At 33.2% G+C, this 22,854-nt stretch overlaps 1 protein-coding gene across 1 annotated transcript in view; it reads left to right on the top strand.

Annotated features, from left to right (window-relative positions):
- LOC132732617 (mucin-2-like) overlaps positions 1 to 22,487 on the top strand; it is a gene marked incomplete at its 3' end in the record, with an annotated part of 28,700 nt that extends 6,213 nt beyond the window's left edge. The window contains exons 2-10 of the mRNA XM_060719091.1: positions 4,392 to 4,508; positions 5,453 to 10,819; positions 11,692 to 11,946; positions 12,677 to 12,931; positions 13,668 to 13,922; positions 14,661 to 14,915; positions 15,635 to 15,889; positions 21,563 to 21,690; positions 22,185 to 22,487. Of these exons, the coding sequence (XP_060575074.1) occupies positions 4,392 to 4,508; positions 5,453 to 10,819; positions 11,692 to 11,946; positions 12,677 to 12,931; positions 13,668 to 13,922; positions 14,661 to 14,915; positions 15,635 to 15,889; positions 21,563 to 21,690; positions 22,185 to 22,487 (7,190 nt within the window). The remainder of the gene's footprint in view (positions 1 to 4,391; positions 4,509 to 5,452; positions 10,820 to 11,691; positions 11,947 to 12,676; positions 12,932 to 13,667; positions 13,923 to 14,660; positions 14,916 to 15,634; positions 15,890 to 21,562; positions 21,691 to 22,184) is intronic.
- Between the last annotated feature and the right edge of the window lie 367 nt (positions 22,488 to 22,854).

The following is a 22,854-nucleotide window of genomic DNA, read 5'->3' as shown; positions in this document are numbered from 1 at the left end:
GGCAGAGTTGAATGCAATAAAATCAAGCCAATACGCTTTAGAAACAAAGCTTTCTAAACTTGATAAAATAGAGTCAGATGCTCTCAATATGAAAAAAGTTGAAAACCGTATATGGTCTCTTGAGGAACCTATGGGGCAAACTACTACCAAATTAAATGATTTAGAAGCAAGCAGAAACTTTGACTCTGAAATGGGTGATGATTTAAAAAAGAAAAATGAAGAAGTTATGAATGCTTTGAAGGCAGAAAAATAAAAAAATGATGGCTTATTAAAATCAGTTGATGACCTAAGACGTGAGAAAAAATCGTTAAAAAATAATGTTATTGACCTTTAAGGGCGTTCAATGAGAGATAACCTGTTATTCTACAATATTGATGAAGAGAAAGATAAAGAGGCTAGAAAGAAAGAAAATTGTACAGAGAAAGTATTGAAGTTTCTGTGTTGACAAGATTGGAATAATTGACGCATATAAATATAAAATTGATAGGGCGCATCGTGTCGGAAGTCATGAACATGGCAAAATACGCCCAATTGCTGCCAAGTTTAATAATTAATTAATTCATGACCTTTCAGAATTTTCTGATCACTGTCCAATTTCGTTTTCAGTTTCAAATGTTGATAACAAACCTATTGCAAATGAAGATATAACTTATCACAAAATAGTATGGGAAGATATCGATAATGGTAAACTTGATTCATTATTGTATGAATATAAAAAATCTTTTGATGACATTACAAATAATTTATTGTTTGATAACATTGACATTGATACTTGTATAAACTTGTTTTCTGATTTAGTTTTTGATATTTCATTCAAAGTGAATGGTAAAACTATAAAGAAGAGTTCAACAAGAAAACCTTCCAAACTTAAAACGTCATTATGGTTTGACAATGATTGTAAGCGAAATAAAAATGAATTTTATAGGTGCAAAAGATTATTTAACGATAATCCGTCAGACTGCAATAGAAATTTGTTTTTTAATGCACGAAGCATTTTTTGTGCGAATAAGCGCAAAACTAAAAAGCAATATTTTTTATCAGGAAACGAAAACGCTTTCTAAGTTGAGCAAGACTAATAATAAACAATTTAGGAAATATATTAAAAAATATAAAACTAAATCGAGTAATACAAATCATAATGTTAGTTTTCATGAATTTGTTGAATACTTTAGTAATATGTCTAATACACAGCATGAAAATGTTTTTTCAACCCTGAACATTTTTCTAACAGAACAGATACGGTACAGATTGAGAGTCTTGATTGTAAATTTAGTATTGATGAAATACGTAAGACAATAGCATGTTTGAAAAGGCATAAAAGCTGTGACAATTGATAACAATGTAGCGGATTTTTTCATAGATTCTAAAGTTTTTATTGCTCCTTATCTTGTAAAACTTTTTGATAATATATTTGATAAAGGTGAATATCCTGAATATTGGAGTAAAGGCGTTATCATTCCTATTTTTAAAAAAGGCGATCGTAAGGTTCCTTCAAATTATAGAGGGATTACAATTGTCAATGTTTTGGCAAAGATTTTTTATTAGCGTTAAGAAACCGCATTAATAAATGGTGAGAAGAGGAACACGTTTTTAATGAATCCCAGTTTGGTTTTAGAGATGGGCGGAGTACTGCTGATTGTGTGTTGATATTGCATAGTATTATTCAGAAAATACTTTCAAAAAATCTAAACTGTGCGTTCATCGATTATGAACGAGCTTTTGATACGGTTATACATGAAGCATTGTGGGTTAAACTAATAGAATCTGGTATCAGCTGCAAAATGGTTGAATGGTAAAAGCTATCTATCAAAACGTAAAATCTTGTGTAAAAGACACAGTTTACTTGACCATAGGGAGTCTTAAATTCCCTGTTACCGACGTCTCAAAATTGCCAAAATCACTATTTTGCCTTGATTTTTTCCATCAAAATTTAGTTCAAAGTGCTGCAACTTCTCAAGGGATTGAGATAGAGTCAAAGGCTTTTCAATGGTGGTTACACGTTACCTTATGATCGACCTGGGGTCATTTTAGCCTCTCATAAGTCCAAACAGATGGGAGCACATCCCCCTTCAGGCAACCCCCTGATGTATCTTTTGGATGGGGGCGGCGCCAAAAAAGTGATCACTTTATTTAGCAACATTTCTCAAACGAAAACATGTGTTTGGGGCCCAAATAGGACATTTTTTCACTATCGGAGGCCTAAAAGAGGGGGGGGGGGAGTCGAAAGTGCGTTGTTTCGCGTATATATGAGGTAAAGGGTTAACTATATTCTGTATTAAAGCAAAGATAACAGGATCAATACGTACAAGAGTGGAGCGAAACAACTGCAAATCAACCAAAACTTAAATTTTACTGTTTGTTCAAGACAAAGAATTTTCTTTTGAAAAATATTTAACTGTGGTAGATAAAAGTTCCTGTAGACAAACAATGTCTCGATTTAGATTGTCGTCACATAATTTAGAAGTTGAAAATGGTAGACTTGTTGGAATTGATAGAAATGATCGTATCTGTAAAATGTGTAGTACTCATGTTGAAAACGAATATCATTTTTTACTCTGTTGTCCTATTTACAAAGAGTTGCGTAAAAGATATTGTATAAACTATTCCTTTCCTACTCTAAATAAATTTTATTTTCATTTGTCAAGTAAAAATATAAGAAAAATAAGAAATGTTGCAAAATTTACTTCATGTTCTATGAAATTAAAAGCAGAATTGCTTGCAAATATGGCTGCTCCTTAAAATATCTGTTTAAATTACTTTCAAGTTATAGAAATATTGTTAAAATAATCGTTTGATGTATATATGTTTTTGTATGTTATATTTATATTGTATATATTTCTCTTGTCTTTGCCATCATGAAAGTTATTGTAAATTGCCAAAGGCATTTTCTCATGCCGATTTAGTCAAAATAAACTGTATAAACTGTAAACTATTGTCGTTATACACAAATAGTTTATCGAGGCTGAGAAGAATGTACTGGTGCGGTTTTGCGTGCGGGCCATGGTAGATCTAACCAGTACTGGTATTGTCTGTATTGCAGTTCAGCAGGACGGTCGTCTTGACCCTCTTGATTATAAATGACGTAAATCCTGCCCTCATGTGACCATGCCTTTTTTACGGAGTTTCTGTCTTTTAATCGCACAGCGGATAGCACTTCTTGGTTAATCTTAGTAAGGTCATCGTTTATATAAATTGAATATTGGCGCAGTTGTTTTGCATGTTTAAAAACATGTATCTTGGTTTGTCGTCGAACAAACTTTACTATTACTGGCCTTTGTTTGCCTTGAATGTATTTTCCTAGACGATGTGCGACGTCAATATCATGAGTACTGAGTTCGAGACCAGTTTTCTCTTTAATTGTGTTTATAACAAGTTCCGTGGTTATTTCTGATGACTGACGGTTTGTGTCTCCATTAAGACCAGAAATGCGGATATTGTTGCGACGCCCATACTGCTCAAGCTCATTTGTTACCTTATCAACGTAGAATTCGTCAGATTTGACGCGGTCTTTCAGACGTTTGTTGTCTTCCGTTAGATTTGCATATTACAAATTCATTTCTGCTAATCGTCTTGTACATTTTATCTTGAATATTCTTTTGTTTGACTTTCCCGCGTACTGCGAATTTCGAATTCTATTAAAAAAGACAGTTTTGTTTGTTTTAATTGAACAATATTCAACCACTAACAATAAATGATACCAATTTTTATATATATGCCAGTATTTCATTTTAAAATAAAGTTCAATTTTTTTTCTAAAAAACTGTATCCATTTTCAAAAACATGTATGCACTGTCCGCCATCTTGGTTATTGTGTTACAGCGCAAACGGAAATTTTACTTGTGCATGTAAATCGGGTTATACAGCCGATGGCATGTATTGTACAGTAGTAACGTCATTGATCAGATACAATTGTAAAAACATATTTGCAATTGATCTTTATTTACAAGATCTATTTTTGTCAATAGAGATCATGCTAATGAATAAAACGTTTTAAACATGATTTTACGCTAAATAAATAAACAATTCAAATGTATTTGATACGTATAATGTAGAGATATAACCATTTATTTGATGGTTTTGAGGGGATAACTAATTTATCCTTGAAATTCTTTTTTTTTCGCTACTCTTCAATGATGATACTACTTTTTAAAACTTTTCCCAATGTGGTAACACACTTTTAATTTCGCTTACAATTCCGACATAATCAGGCCTTGTTTGAACGGAGTAATGCTGACATTGATAGATAACTTAAATTTCAAACCTCATCAAAAAGATAATACTCAATTTAATGCCATTGACAATCATCTAAAAAGAAGACAATTACGATAAAATAATTATGAGTTTGAAGCAATTTCATATAATAAGTATGTTCCGATTTTTTATTTGTCTAGCTGATGTTTCTACTACAACATGTACACATGATGATAACTGTACCAGCAATGCAAGTTGTTCAGACGGTAGCTGCAGTTGTGATACAGGGTATACTGAAAATGGGAATGTTTGCGAAGGTACTGTCGTAATTATGTCAAATGAAGAAGTTATGAACTATGAAGATAGACAAAATGTGTTTTATTATATAACATTTTGCGATAAATGTGATGAAGATAAAAATCAGTATTTTTATCATCATTAACAAAATAATAATTACCCTTATCAACAGTTATGATTAATCAAACGAAGCCTGCAACAGTTTTCATTTGTCGTGTTGAGTTTACTTACGAGATGCTGTTTTCCTCTATATTCTGTTTCATCCAACATACCTGTTGAGATCAATGAAAAAAATGTAATTAAACTTAAGATATCAAATATCAACAGTGACGTTTTATGCACTGATAAATATTCAAAATTATTACCTGATATATAAATGTAATTTGATATTTTTTTACTGTTTTCTGAAATTCCTAAAACATCCACGTTTGGGAACTGTTGACCGGTCAATAGTTTCGACTGTTTCCCTCGCGTGCTCTGACGTCATAGAGAATTCCTCCTTGGAGCGTCATAAACCAGATGGTGACGTGACATAGTTAAAAGTGTTAAATTCGGAAAGTTAAATTATTAACATTTTTGAAAAAACTATTTTCTTGTTATTTTTCTTCTGCAAGTACTGTTAAAACAGTAATTGATCAGGTAATAAAACAGTTATTTCATCTGTGATTTGGAAACAATCAACCAGTTGCCCCTCTGTGTCGGGGAAAGTCTTTTGAACTGTTGCCCTCGGTCCACAGCCTTGGGCAACAGTTCAAAACACTATCCCCTTTAACTCGGGCCACCAGTTTGTCTGTTCCCAAATCACATATTAAATAACTGTATACTACCAGTCTTCAGTTATTGAGATATTTTCAAAAAAGAAACCTAAAGATGTTTATTGAAAATTCATATGAACATATTGAGCTCAAATAGTTTAAATATCAATTAAAATTATTTAATTCTGGAATGATTTGTCACTTTACAGAAACAGAAGATAGTTCTACAAATGTCACAACAATACAAACAAGTACCACAACAACAACGCCTACAAATAGCAATACAGCGGCTACAAATAGTGTTACAACTACTACAACTGCGACAAATAGTGCTATAATTACTACAACGCCGACAAATAGTGCTATAATTACTGCAACGCCGACTATAATTACTGCAACGCCTACAAATAGTGCTATGATTACTACAACGCCGACAAATAGTGCTATAATTACTGCAACGCCTACAAATAGTGCTATAATTACTACAACGCCGACAAATAGTGCTATAACTACTGCAACGCCAACAAATAGTGCTATAATTGATACAACGCCTTCATATAGTGCTATAATTACTGCAACGCCTACAAATAGTGCTATGATTACTACAATGCCGACAAATAGTGCCATAATAACTGCAACGCCTACAAATAGTGCTATAATTACTACAACGCCGACAAATAGTGCTATAATTACTGCAACGCTTACAAATAGTTCTATAATTACTACAACGCCGACAAATAGTGCTATAACTACTGCAACGTCGACAAATAGTGCTATAATTACTGCAACGCCTACAAATAGTGCTATAATTACTACAACGCCGACAAATAGTGCTATAACTACTGCAACGCCTACAAATAGTGCTATAATTGATACAACGCCTACATATAGTGCTATAATTACTGCAACGCCTACAAATAGTGCTATAATTGATACAACGCCTACAAATAGTGCTTTAATTACTGCATCGCCTACAAATAGTGCTATAACTACTGCAACGCTTACAAATAGTGCTATAATTGATACAACGCCTACAAATAGTGCTATAATTACTACATCACCGACAAATAGTGCTATAATTACTGCAACGCCTACAAATAGTGCTATAATTACTATAACGCCGACAAATAGTGCTATAACTACTGCAACGCCTACAAATAGTGCTATAATTACTACAACACCGACGAATAGTGCTATAACTACTGCAACGCCAACAAATAGTGCTATAAGTACTACAACACCGACGAATAGTGCTATAATTACTGCAACGCCGACAAATAGTGCTATAATCACTGCAACGCAGACAAATAGTCCTATAATTACTACAACGCCGATAAATAGTGCTATAATTGATACAACGCCAACAAATAGTGCTATAAGTACTACAACACCGACGAATAGTGCTATAATTACTACAACGCCGACAAATAGTGCTATAATTACTGCAACGCCGACAAATAGTGCTATAATTACTACAACGCCGATAAATAGTGCTATAATTGATACAACGCCAACAAATAGTGCTATAATTACTACAACACCGACAAATAGTGCTTTAATTACTGCAACGCCGACAAATAGTGCTATAATTACTGCAACGCCAACAAATAGTGCTATAATTACTACAACACCGACAAATAGTGCTATAATTGATACAACGCCTACATATAGTGCTATCACTACATGGCCTACATATAGTGCTTCAACTTCTACAACACCTACATATTATCCTACAACTATATTGCCTTCAAATAGTGTAACCATTACTGCAACGCCAACAAATAGTGCTATAATTACTACAACACCAACAAATAGTACTATAATTGATACAACGCCTACATATAGTACTACCAGTTCAACTTCTACAACACCTACATATTATCCTACAACTACATTGCCTACAAATAGTGTTACCATTTCTGCAACGCCAACAAATAGTGCTACCACTACTGCAACACCTATATTTAATATTACCACTACATGGCCTACAAATGGTGCTACCACTACTACAACGCCTATATATAGTACGACCACTACATTGCCTACAAATAGTTCTACAACTTCTACAACGCTTACATATAATGCTACAACTACATTGCCTACAAATAGTGCTACCACTACTACAACACCCATATTTAATACTACCACTACATGGCCTACAAATGGTGCTACCACTACTACAACGCCTATATATAGTACGACCACTACATTGCCTACAAATAGTTCTACAACTTCTACAACGCCTACATATAATGCTACAACTACATTGCCTACAAATAGTGTTACCATTACTACAACGCCTACAAGTAGTGCTACCACTACTACAACACCTATATATAGTTCAACCACTTCATGGCCTACAAATAGTGCTACAATTACAACAACGCCGACAAATAGTACTATTACAACAATGCCGGAAAATAGTGCTACAACCACTACAATGTCTACAAGTACTGTTAAAACTACTTCAACGCCTATATATAGTGCTATCACTACATGGCCTACATATAGTTCTTCAACTTCTACAACACCTACATATTATCCTACAACTATATTGCCTACAAATAGTGTTACAATTACTGCAACGCCAACAAATAGTGATATAATTACTACAACACCGACAAATAGTGCTATAATTACTGCAACGCCAGCAAATAGTGCTATAATTACTGCAACGCCATCAAATAGTGCTATAATTACTACAACACCGACAAATAGTGCTATAATTACTGCAACGCCATCAAATAGTGCTATAATTACTACAACGCCTACAAATAGTGCTATAATTACTGCAACGCCATCAAATAGTGCTATAATTACTACAACACCGACAAATAGTGCTATAATTGATACAACGCCTACATATAGTGCTATCACTACATGGCCTACATATAGTGCTTCAACTTCTACAACACCTACATATTATCCTACAACTATATTGCCTTCAAATAGTGTTGCCATTACTGCAACGCCAACAAATAGTGCTATAATTACTACAACATCGACACATAGTGCTATAATTGATACAACGCCTACATATAGTACTACCAGTTCAACTTCTACAACACCTACATATTATCCTACAACTATATTGCCTACAAATAGTGTTACCAATACTGCAACGTCAACAAATAGTGCTACCACTACTACAACGCCTATATATAGTACGACCACTACATGGCCTACAAATAGTGCTACAACTTCTACAACGCCTACATATAATGCTACAACTATATTGCCTACAAATAGTGTTACCATTACTACAACGCCTACAAATAGTGCTACCACTACTACAACACCTATATATAGTTCAACCACTTCACTGCCTACAAATAGTGCTACAATTACAACAATGCCTACAAATAGTGCAATAACAACTACAACGTCTGTATATAGTACTACTAATACCTTGCCCACATTTAATGCTACAACAACTACAACAACACCTACAAATAGTGCTACAACTTTTATAACGCCTACATATAGTACTACCACTACATGGCCTACAAATAGTGCAATAACAACTACAACGTCTGTATATAGTACTTCCAATACCTTGCCCACATTTAATGCTTCAACAACTACAACACCTACAAATAGTGCTAAAACTTTTATTACGCCTACATATAGTACTACCACTACATGGCCTACAAATAGTGCTACAACTACAACAACGCGGAAAAATAGTTATACAACTACTACAACGCTGACAAATAGTTATACAACTACTACAACGCCGACAAATAGTTATACAACTACTACAACGCCGACAAATAGTTATACAACTACAACAACGCCGAGAAATAGTTATACAATTACAACAACGCCGACAAATAGTTATACAACTACTACAACGCCGACAAATAGTTATACAACTACTACAACGCCGACAAATAGCACTACCACTGCTACAACAACTATATATAGTACAACCAGTACAACACCTACATACAGTACTGCCACTACATGGCCTACAAATAGTGCTATTACTTCAACAACGCCGACAAATAGTACTACAACTACACCAACTCCGACAAATAGTGCTACTACTACTACAACGCCGACAAATAGTGCTATAACTACTACAACGCCTACAGATAGTGCTATAATTACTACAACGCCTACAAATAGTGCTATAATTACTACAACGCCTACAAATAGTGCTACAACTACTACAACGGCTACGCATAGTGCCTCAACTGCAACAACGCCTATACATAGTGCTACAACTACTACAACGCCGATAAATAGTGCTATAATTACTAAAACGCCGACAAAAATTGCATCTTTTTCTACAACTCCTACAAATAGTGCTACAACTACTACCACGCCTAGACATAGTACTACCAGTACAGAGCCTACATATAGTACTACATCTTTTATAACGTCTACATATATTACTACCACTACCACGCCTACAAATAGTTTTACAACTCCCACATATAGTTCTACAACTATTACAACCCCTACACATAGAATTAGCACTACAACGTTTAAACATAGTGCTACAACTACTACACCTCCTACATATAGTGCTATTACCACCAATACGCCAACAAATAGTGTTAAAAATACTACAACGCCTACATATAGTTTTACCTCTACAACGCCGACATATAGTTCTACAACTACTGCAACGCCGATTTATAGTACTGCCACTTCATGGCCGACATATAGTGTAACAGCTACTACAACACTTTCCAGTAGTGCTACCACTACAACGCCTACATATAGTACTACAACTTCTACAACGCCTTTGTATAGTAATACTACTACACGGCCTTCATATAGTGCTACAACAACTTCAACGCCTACCAATAGTGCTCTTACTACTACAACGCCGACAAACAGTGCTATAATTTCTACAACGCCTACAAAAAGTGCTATAATTACTACAACGCCTACACATAATACTACCATAACAACGCCTATATATAGTACTGCCACTACTACAACGCCGACAAAAAGTGCTTCAACTGCTACAACGCCTGCCAATAGTGCCTCCACTTCTACAACGTCTATATATATTACTACCACTACATGGCCTACAGATAGTGCTACAACTACTAGAACGCCTATATATAGTACTACCACAACATGGCCTACAAATAGTGCTACAACAACTACAACGCCGACAAATAATGCTACAAGTACTAGAATGCCGACAAATAGTGCTATAATTACTACAACGCCGACAAATAGTGCTGATATTACTACAACGCCTACAAATAGTGCTACATCTGCTACAGCGTCTATATATAGTACTTCCAATACATTGACTACAAATAGTGCTACAACTACTACAACGAGAACAAATGCTGTTACAACTAATACAACGATTACATATATAACTACCACTACATGGGCTACAAATAGTGCTTTTACTTCAGCAACGCCTACAAATGGTGCTACAACTACTACAACGCCTATATATAGTACTACCACTTCGTGGCCTACATATAGTACTATCACTACTACAACGCCTATATATAGTACTACCATTACTACAACGCCTACAAATAGTGCTACAACTACATCACCCAGAAATAATGTCACTACTACAACACCTACAAATAGTAATACTACAACTTATTTGTTCAGATTTTTTATTAATACTGTCATATGTCATATAACATTTAACGGTGCACAGAAAGTTTGAGTTTAAAAGATGTGCTAATGATTCAATTAATCATCAAGTGCAACCATTCAAGAAGTATGTTTAAAAGATGAATATATTGTCCTTGTAAGTGTAAGAACGGAGTAGTATTTATATTTTCTAGATCACATCTCGGATATCTGGATCTTGGAAAAAAATACAATTTCAGCAAAACCTTTCAGACAAATGATTTATGAGGAATAGTTTATTTTGAAGAAAATTAATTTACTGTATTATTAAAACATTTATATAAGCTAGGTGATAGTAAAACTATAAAAGTACAGGGGGAATGAAAAAATACCTTTCCCTTAATAGATAAGCTATATTGGTCTTTTTTAAATTGTTCTTTTCTAGAATCTAACTTTTGAATAATTTTTGAAATACTTTGAAATTGTTGTTTAGCATTATCATTTAATTCACTCTGTTATTAAGCATGCAACCACAAGGTAAAGAAACCCAAAGAATATTTATTAATTACATTTGAAATAAATACGGATAAGTATTGCGCGAAAAATTACATTTTGCTTTTAAGTATTTTACGACATGAAATATTACTGAACCCTCGGTTCACGTTCATCTGTGTTTGCAAAACAGGATTTTTTAAGTTTAAGGAAGGAATCAATCACGACATGCGTTAGCATGTTTATATTTTTTCTAATTTCTAGCATTGCTATTATGTTCCATTTTATCAGCAAGAAGCTATCCAAAATAACAATACATAAATTACAATTAGGACTAAACAAAAACCTTAAAAGTTTATATGAATCTCTTTCCTTTCTAATATTCACATAGTCTGTCCGAGTGGTAATTACGGTGAAAACTGCACAGAAACCTGTACCTGTGACAATGACAACACCGTGTCATGTGACCCTGTCAACGGAACGTGCAACTGTTCCGAAGGATGGAGTGGAGTTAGATGTCAAGATGACATTAATGAATGCAATACTACCACGTGCCCGGACAATTCGAAATGTTTCAATACTGAAGGATCATTCTACTGCAAATGTGACGGAGGTTATTTCACGACCAGTGATGGAACTTGTCAAGGTAAAGTTAACATAAACGAGACATAAACAATAAATGATGGCCAGATTAACACATTACCACAAAACGTCTAACTATCGTCTATATAAAACTTTCGTAATATGACGGCTTTACAAGTAGTTTACTTAATATGGTAGTAGGCATAAAATATCAAATGTTATGCACATTTTTTCGTGCGTAAACATCAGCCATTAGAGCACCTATAACCCACTGTTCTCTAATTATTGAATATGGATGAATCCCCAGCCACCAGAAAGGTATATAATATTTTATGCCAGTTATAGTTCATATAGAAGCTTTATATTAAATAATCCAGTTTGGTAGTTTGGCATTATTTTTCATTTATGATAGATCTTAACTGGAGACCAAGTTTTCATAGCCATAGTCCCATATATATATAATTCCTACCATAGAATTTGTACCAGATCACAGGCAAGACGTAACACCGTATTTGTCAAGCCTTTCATTTCATCTTATATTATGCATTATTCTAGACGTAACATAGGAATATCCGTGACCCAAGATTTGCAAAACAGGATTTTTTAAGTTTAAGGAAGGAATCAATCACGACATGCGTTAGCATGTTTATATTTTTTCTAATTTCTAGCATTGCTATTATGTTCCATTTTTCAGCAAGAAGCTATCCAAAATAACAATACAAGAATTACAATTAGAACTTAACAAAAATCTTAAAAGTTTATATGAATCTCTTTCCTTTCTAATATTCACATAGTCTGTCCGAGTGGTAATTACGGTGAAAACTGCACAGAAACCTGTACCTGTGACATTGACAACACCGTGTCATGTGACCCTGTCAACGGAACGTGCTACTGTTCCGAAGGATGGAGTGGAGTTAGATGTCAAGATGACATTAATGAATGCAATACTACCACGTGCCCGGACAATTCGAAATGTTTCAATACTGAAGGATCATTCTACTGCAAATGTGACGGAGGTTATTTCACGACCAGTGATGGAACTTGTCAAGGTAAAGTTAACATAAACGAGACATAAACAATAAATGATGGCCAGATTAACACATTACCACAAAACGTCTAACTATCGTCTATATAAAACTTTCGTAATATGACGGCTTTACAAGTAGTTTACTTAATATGGTAGTAGGCATAAAATATCAAATGTTATGCACATTTTTTCGTGCGTAAACATCAGCCATTAGAGCACCTATAACCCACTGTTCTCTAATTATTGAATATGGATGAATCCCCAGCCACCAGAAAGGTATATAATATTTTATGCCAGTTAAAGTTCATATAGAAGCTTTATATTAAATAATCCAGTTTGGTAGTTTGGCATTATTTTTCATTTATGATAGATCTTAACTGGAGACCAAGTTTTCATAGCCATAGTCCCATATATATATATATAATTCCTACCATAGAATTTATACCAGATCACAGGCAAGACGTAACACCGTATTTGTCAAGCCTTTCATTTCATCTTATATTATGCATTACTCTAGACGTAACATAGGAATATCCGTGACCCAAGATTTGCAAAACAGGATTTTTTAAGTTTAAGGAAGGAATCAATCACGACATGCGTTAGCATGTTTATATTTTTTCTAATTTCTACCATTGCTATTATGTTCCATTTTTTTCAGCAAGAAGCTATCCAAAATAACAATACAAGAATTACAATCAGAACTTAACAAAAATCTTAAAAGTTTATATGAATCTCTTTCCTTTCTAATATTCACATAGTCTGTCCGAGTGGTAATTACGGTGAAAACTGCACAGAAACCTGTACCTGTGACATTGACAACACCGTGTCATGTGACCCTGTCAACGGAACGTGCAACTGTTCCGAAGGATGGAGTGGAGTTAGATGTCAAGATGACATTAATGAATGCAATACTACCACGTGCCCGGACAATTCGAAATGTTTCAATACTGAAGGATCATTCTACTGCAAATGTGACGGAGGTTATTTCACGACCAGTGATGGAACTTGTCAAGGTAAAGTGAACATAAACGAGACATAAACAATAAATGATGGCCAGATTAACACATTACCACAAAACGTCTAACTATCGTCTATATAAAACTTTCGTAATATGACGGCTTTACAAGTAGTTTACTTAATATGGTAGTAGGCATAAAATATCAAATGTTATGCACATTTTTTCGTGCGTAAACATCAGCCATTAGAGCACCTATAACCCACTGTTCTCTAATTATTGAATATGGATGAATCTCCAGCCACCAGAAAGGTATATAATATTTTATGCCAGTTAAAGTTCATATAGAAGCTTTATATTAAATAATCCAGTTTGGTAGTTTGGCATTATTTTTCATTTATGATAGATCTTAACTGGAGACCAAGTTTTCATAGCCATAGTCCCATATATATATATATATAATTCCTACCATAGAATTTATACCAGATCACAGGCAAGACGTAACACCGTATTTGTCAAGCCTTTCATTTCATCTTATATTATGCATTACTCTAGACGTAACATAGGAATATCCGTGACCCAAGATTTGCAAAACAGGATTTTTTAAGTTTAAGGAAGGAATCAATCACGACATGCGTTAGCATGTTTATATTTTTTCTAATTTCTACCATTGCTATTATGTTCCATTTTTTTCAGCAAGAAGCTATCCAAAATAACAATACAAGAATTACAATTAGAACTTAACAAAAATCTTAAAAGTTTATATGAATCTCTTTCCTTTCTAATATTCATATAGTCTGTCCGAGTGGTAATTACGGTGAAAACTGCACAGAAACCTGTACCTGTGACATTGACAACACCGTGTCATGTGACCCTGTCAACGGAACGTGCAACTGTTCCGAAGGATGGAGTGGAGTTAGATGTCAAGATGACATTAATGAATGCAATACTACCACGTGCCCGGACAATTCGAAATGTTTCAATACTGAAGGATCATTCTACTGCAAATGTGACGGAGGTTATTTCACGACCAGTGATGGAACTTGTCAAGGTAAAGTGAACATAAACGAGACATAAACAATAGATGATGGCCAGATTAACACATTACCACAAAACGTCTAACTATCGTCTATATAAAACTTTCGTAATATGACGGCTTTACAAGTAGTTTACTTAATATGGTAGTAGGCATAAAATATCAAATGTTATGCACATTTTTGTCGTGCGTAAACATCAGCCATTAGAGCACCTATAACCCACTGTTCTCTAATTATTGAATATGGATGAATCTCCAGCCACCAGAAAGGTATATAATATTTTATGCAAGTTAAAGTTCATATAGAAGCTTTATATTAAATAATCCAGTTTGGTAGTTTGGCATTATTTTTCATTTATGATAGATCTTAACTGGAGACCAAGTTTTCATAGCCATAGTCCCATATATATATAATTCCTACCAGATCACGGACAAGACGGGACACCGTATTTGTCAAGCCTTTCATTTCATCTTATATTATGCATTATTCTAGACGTAACATAGGAATATCCGTGACCCAAGATTTGCAAAACAGGATTTTTTAAGTTTAAGGAAGGAATCAATCACGACATGCGTTAGCATGTTTATATTTTTTCTAATTTCTACCATTGCTATTATGTTCCATTTTTTTCAGCAAGAAGCTATCCAAAATAACAATACAAGAATTACAATTAGAACTTAACAAAAATCTTAAAAGTTTATATGAATCTCTTTCCTTTCTAATATTCACATAGTCTGTCCGAGTGGTAATTACGGTGAAAACTGCGCAGAAACCTGTACCTGTGACATTGACAACACCGTGTCATGTGACCCAGTCAACGGAATGTGCAACTGTTCCGAAGGATGGAGTGGAGTTAGATGTCAAGATGACATTAATGAATGCAATACTACCACGTGTCCGGATAACTCGAAATGTACCAATACTGAAGGGTCTTTCTACTGCAAATGTGACGTAGGTTATTTCACGACCAGTGATGGAACTTGTCAAGGTAAAGTTCACTGATAACTGAAGCATAAAATAACGGCAAGATTAATACATTACAACAACACATCTTACTAAGATAAAGCTTTAATTTGCGCTCTGACATATCATGCTGGCTATATTAACTTTAGTAAGAGGCTAAGCAATGTCAATCGCCTTACAATAAAGTGTTTATGCGCAGTTGTTCGTGCGTTTGCATGTACAGAAGCACGAAGGCGCATATATAGCCCGCAGGTCGAGGGAGTTGATAACCTATGGGCTTCTGCAGATGTTAACGCAATTTTTAATTTGCATAAGTGACATTCTTGCATTACAATATACGTCTATTTTGGCAATTCGTTATAATTATGTTTTCGGAAAAGGGAAATCATTAATATGTTATGTTTCAACCGTGCTCTTGCGATGTTATTAAAAGGTTATTTTTTGGTATATCGACTTACAGTGCCGTCAATGCAAAATGCTACCCCTTAATGCCATCAAGAGTCGCGCATATTAGAAAGGTGAAACAACAGTGTTCACACGAAATTATCCGTTAATGCATGTTTTCTTCTTCGTAAATGTATACCTATGATCGTAGTTTGTATGCAAAAAAAACAAACATTTAAACAATGCCTTTTGTAAGATTTCAAGTCATTGTATGCCTTAGAAATACTATCATTTGTATTTTTAAAAAACTTTGAATTTTTGGCATCTTTGTACAGTTTCTAAAGAAATACTCATTTGCCATATTGTTTAACTATCTTTGTTTTTTGTTTGTTTTTTTTAGTTGGCAATTGGTATGATTATAGTGAACTAGTATTTTGTATTGAAGTCAAAATACTATTTCGTTTACATTTTGCTGCCTTTATGCCACATGACTGCACATTCAACACTACTTTCTTTACCTGTTGAGCATCTAACATGCATTTAAACCATTAGTAAAATATTGATAGACATTTGTTTGACTTTTCTAAAGGCTTAAATCAATATGGTTTCTGAGGCATATTGTGCCTGTAATAATAACACAACACAGTTATGTTATACTATAAAGATTACTTTCAAAAAAGGTTATTGTGTAATTTTCTGCAGCTATCTGTATTAGAAAAGTCTAAAACAAAGAACCTCAAAAAATATAAGATTAAACATTAAGAATATATATATTGCAGTCATCACCATCCGCAAGTTTTACACCTGTTATTTATAGATTCCGGGTTTCTTTATACCTTTAAGAAACTTTAATTTCATTTTCAGGTTGTCGACAGAATACATTTGGTTATGAGTGCAACAGTACGTGCGCCTGTAATGAAAACACAACACAGTTATGCAATCCTATAAATGGTATGTGTACATGTAAGACTGGTTGGCAAGGAGACACGTGCAGTGAAGATACCGACGAATGTGAAACCGGAATGTTTGATTGTCCGGAAAACTCAACGTGTGTAAATAGAAACGGCTCTTACCAATGTAATTGTGTACCTGGATACATGCAAGTAAACGGCGTATGTCGAGGTAATGTCAAAACTTTAAAGTTCGCAAAATAAGATTCTAGTATTGTGAATGGCAAACACTATACGATTACTAACAGCTGAAGAAAAACCCAAATGTGTGTGTTTTTTTTGTAAAGTAAAGAGGAGGAAGATTTTTATTTGATTAAATTAGAATGCTAGCTATTCAACACATAAATCTAAGAGGTCCACGTTAAAATAAATCCCAAATTACAAATACTAAACTTATTTTCATTACAATAAAACACTATATAGTTTTATTGTATTTTTTTTTCAAAATGCACATTGATCTCCTTTTAAAGCTGCATTAAAAAAGTTTTCCAAAAAAAAAGAGAAAAATCTTCATTTCTTTAATTAAATGTGTTTCAAATCAACTTCCTTTTTTATGTTGGTATCCACACAACAAAAATGACTTTTATAACCCTAAAATTTTGCAACCTCATTGTGGCGAAATCGGAAGTGCAGTTTCTATTTGCATGAGAAACTACGCCTTTGGGTCATCCATACATCAATAGAAATAGAAAAAAAGAAGTCCGAATTTAACGGTATATTTCCGCATCTTATTACGATGTTTTCATAAAAATTCGATTGTTTTGAGGACATGATTACTTTTTTGTGAACGACAGGGCTAATGCACCGTGAAACGAAACGGTAAAAGTTTGTTTTCACAAGAATATCTCATATTTGCTGTTATCCACATAGTAAGAATTGATTTTACCCCTGTAGTGCATACACTAGCTAATCATACAGTATTTATTTGCATGTTAGAATTCGTATACGAACTTTTGTTTTACCGTGTTTTTAATGATAACTTATGAACAATATTGAATGAGATTTACAACAATACTGTAAAAAACGGTAACGGAACTGGAATTGCTTGGTTTTTAAACCAGCGTAAAAATATGTTGACATATTTAAAGCAGCTTTAAGTAAATTGGTTTTCCAAACATGATTGATTTTCGTATTGACGCCTTGTGGATGCTAATTTAATTTTAATTAAGCTCGAAAATGTTATGATGTGACTGTAATATGTTGTTCTGATCCTGGTTACACTGGACAGTTTTGCATTACAGATATTGACGAATGCTCGGATAATCCATGCACAGACGCACATCGAACAGTTTGTATAAACAGCCTTGGTTCCTATTCCTGTGATTGTGAAGATGGTTTTGAACTGACCAGTAATGAAACCTGCGTTGGCAAGTATTGCTGAAATATATATTTAGAAGCTTTTTGTTTCAGCGAATTGTATAAGAATATCGCTTGAGAATTATATCCAAACTCCAAATTGATAAATGACATATTAAGCTTTTTATTTAAAAATTATGCAATTAACCATGTAGAAACGACAACAAGAGTCCACGACGTTTTTGTACATACCTCATAGAAAAACATATTAGATATACATCTGATAACTTATTCATCATCTGAGATTAAATTGTATCTGTTTGTAATAAGCCAAGAATTGCTCTTGTTAGAAGTTTTGTGTTTGTTTATCTCTGTTGAAAATATAGTAAGCACTTTTTTGTACAATTGACAATCTTGTTGTGTTAAAGTTATAAAAGAAAGAAAAGGGGAAATGTCTTTAACTACATTAGATTGATCAATTTTACTTCAACAAAAATAATTCTTCTACAACTACAGAACCAACAACAAGTTCAACAACAACAGAACCTACAACTATTAAAACAACAACAGAAACAACAACAACAACTACAGAGCCTACAGTAATTCAGTCTGGTAAGTTTCAGATTTATCATTTTGTAATTTATGTTTATTTATTTCATCATTTGTACTGTCATACTATTTAAGTTTTGCCGTCTTTTTTTATCCTGTATTATGAAAATCCCTACGCCCAGATTACATTTGACAGGACTCGCATTACTATTTGAATAAATACTTCTCGATATGTAGAAACAAGATCATTCTTGCCTTCATATTTTTTCTGGTTGTAAAACGCTCGCATTTTGTATGTTTGACTTAGCTTTGTCCGAGTATCTGCTTATTTTGTAAATGATCTCATCTTTATACTTGGCAGGTTTTTTATATTTCTTTATGTCTAAAGTCTACGTAAATTTTGGTCTGATATTAAAACATGTTTTATTCAATCGATAAATTACTCTTATGATAGAGGTCATCTTTACAGAAACAAAGTATTATTTCTCTTTTACAAAAACCAGGTAAAGACACGCAAATATTAAGTAACTGGCGACCTATAAGTTTTTTAAATGTAGAACAAAATATTGAAACAAAAGCCATAGCAAATAAAATTAAAAGGTTATAAAATCTATTTAATAAATAATGCACACACAGGTTTCATAAAATGTTGCTATATTGGCGAAAATGTTCATCTCATTTATGAAACAATAGACTTTGCTCAACAAAACAAAATACTGGAGCTATTATTATTTGGAGATTTTGAAAACGCCTCCGATACAATTGATCATGAATATAATTATTATCATGATGAAATGTTAAAAACTCTTCAATTTCGGTGAATCTCTGATTAAATGTGTAAAACATTTTAACGACATATGCATCTGGTTTTGGGAATATATCACCGTTTCAGTAAAATCTCTCGGGTAAAAAGTCGAGGAAAAGTTTCCTTTGAGAATTTAAAGGATTGTGTACTTTTAAAACATTTATACAAATAGTATATAGTTAAAATATGAAAATTGAAATAATAAGAATACGTTTACATTGTAATTTATTTAGTCAATGATGTTGATTTCTAAAATATTGATTTTAAATAGCTTAAGGAAACTTTTGAGATTGCTGTTTTGAAAAATCATAACTGTATTATTTTATAATTTAGTATCCACCAATGTCAAGAAACTCCAAAAAATATTTATGACTATTTGAAATCAATACTCATTATCATTCCGGGGTAAATTATATATTTGCTTATAAGTATTTCAAGATTTATTTTCTAGCACATAAAATGTTAAAAAGCCATATGTTCACATTATATTTGTTTAACATGTGTTATGCTAACTTTGAGTTTTGATTTACGTTTAATTTAACTTTATTATATTGTTATCTCAGAAAACAGGTTTATATCTATTTGTTTTTACTCAATAAATCTCATGGAAACAAGCTCTCTAGTTATTTACAATCTTTCTTTGTACTCCTTACTCTCTTCTCTTTCTGACCGTCAGCGAACAGATGCGGTTCCTATCTTTTAAAAGTCTTCCATTTTTCCAAAGGTTTTGCTTTGTAGGAATATTGTGTTTGGCCCTCTTGATAAGTGTAGATAACCTCGTAAACAGCCATCCTTTTCTAGAATTTTTACGTCAGCAACGTTCTTAGATATGTTTGAAATTCAAATTCCTAGAACAGGTCTATCTTTTACAGTCTGGGTGCCCGGTATACTACAATTTACCTTCTATAATCAGAGGTTATTATACGTTATTGAGTCCAATGTCTGTATTATGCTTGCTCTAACCCCTCAGTCAAACCGAATTTCAATGTAGCTTGTTATTTTAAGATGTTCACAATTTTTCATATTTACTTATTAAAATTTACATCTATTTTTCATTTATTGTACAATAGTTTCGAAACGGATAAATTGAAATAAATAACAAAAATACAATTATCAATGAAAGGTTATCAAAAAGTAAATTGAATTTCCTGTAAATCCACATGATTCTTAACGAATGCTTATAACTTTAAGAATTTTGTTAAAAATCCTCGTACGTATGTTTTTATGGCAGAGTTTCATTTAATTGTATGCGAATGTATTTAAGTTGTATAAGGTATATGGCTTATTTTTTACTTATTCATGTGCTTATTTTTTATCTATTTAATTATGTATGTATTTTATGTCAAAATTGCATTTTAGTAACACGTGGTTGAATTCAAATTATACACTGTATTAGCTTTATATTATGTCTATATAAGATTTGTATTTGAGTGATATACATTAGGTTTATATTTTGTCTATATCGGGTCGGGTTTGTATTTGAATTATATACACGAGGTTTATACTTTGGCTACATCAGGTTTGTATTTGATTTATATACATAAGGTTTCTATTTTGAACTTATCAGGTTGTTATTTGAGTTATATACATTAGGTTTCTATTTTGGTAATATCAGGTTTGTATTTGAGTAATATACATCAGTCTTATATTTTGGCTATATATCAGTTTTGTTTGTTTAGATAATTTCATAAGGTTTATTTTTTGACTATATCAGGTTTGTATTTGAGTTATGGTGAAGTAGAAGGAGACGACAGTATGACTGGAACAGATGACGGATGTAACGCTGTAATACGACCGTCCTTTGCTGTCCCGTTCAGACAGGCAAGATATAGAACGATCTACGTAAGTTGTTTTTCCAGAGAATTACACTGACGGTGGTGAAATTGCCTCCGGTATCTTTGTGTAATACCTTTAAACGAAAGAAGCAAAAGCTTTTTTCACTTTATAATAATAAAGAGTCCCAATTTAAAGGAGTAGAATTCCAATATTTAAGCGCGAGGATGTATGCCTACTTGTAAGCATGGCCACCGCTAGTAGAGCACTTTTTGACAATTCAATGAGGATTGTCATTTAATACTTTCAAAGAAAAGTTCAAGTCAGACCTTTCCATTTCAAAATTCATGTTATATAACACGAAAGTATAAAGCATGTCCACGTAACAATGAGACAGTGGCCAAAGTCTTATTAGAAAACCGCTAAATGTTTCATCTAAGATAGCAGGGAATCGAACTTGGAGCTACAAGAATTAAACTTACACAACTGTTCCCACATTTTGGTGTACGAATAAAACAAGGATTTTATAATGTTGTGTGTATATTTTATATTTTAAATTTCAGGTATGTGCTAATGGGCTCGTGTGTTTCAACAGACGTTATCAAAGTTACACAATTCCAGTAAACCGACAATACACACCTGATTTAGTTGGTATTTATTGTCTGGCTCCCTACTTCACAGATTTGGATTTGAGAAGCTCGGGTTCAGTGTGGTACCAGGCATATACCATGTCATCAGACGCTGAAAATATCAGAGAATCCATGAAAAATCTTGTAAATGAAACATACTCTATACAAATAACACCGAGTTTCATTTTCAAAGCAACTTGGAAGGAGGTCCCTTTATATGGTGGACCTAGGCACGAGGTACATATTAAATATATGTTTCTATATATAAAGTTAAAAACAAATTTAAAGAAATTCATCATCTCTTTAACGTATCAATTTTCTCTTCACTTATTACAATCGCAACTGTTACTGTTTTGATCAATGATTTAACGTACAATATTAATGAAGAAATATATTTGTAAAAACTTGATTTTAGAGTTTAATTGTTAACTAGTGCTGTACATTTCTCATAAATGTACATTCATACGTGTATAAAGTACTTTGGTAAGAAAAGTTGCAAATCCTTTATTTTTAACCTCATTTGTGGTAAATGGATAGAAGTCGACTTTGACGGTGGTATTAGAAGATTACCTAATGTATTATTCAATGTTATACACGTATGTTA

The sequence above is a fragment of the Ruditapes philippinarum genome, unplaced genomic scaffold (genome assembly GCF_026571515.1).
Source record: "Ruditapes philippinarum isolate M1 unplaced genomic scaffold, ASM2657151v2 ctg7187_1_1_1_1, whole genome shotgun sequence".
NCBI lineage: Eukaryota > Metazoa > Mollusca > Bivalvia > Venerida > Veneridae > Ruditapes > Ruditapes philippinarum.
Note: the sequence above shows the minus strand (reverse complement) of the source record. Positions and strands in the feature narration are given on the sequence as shown.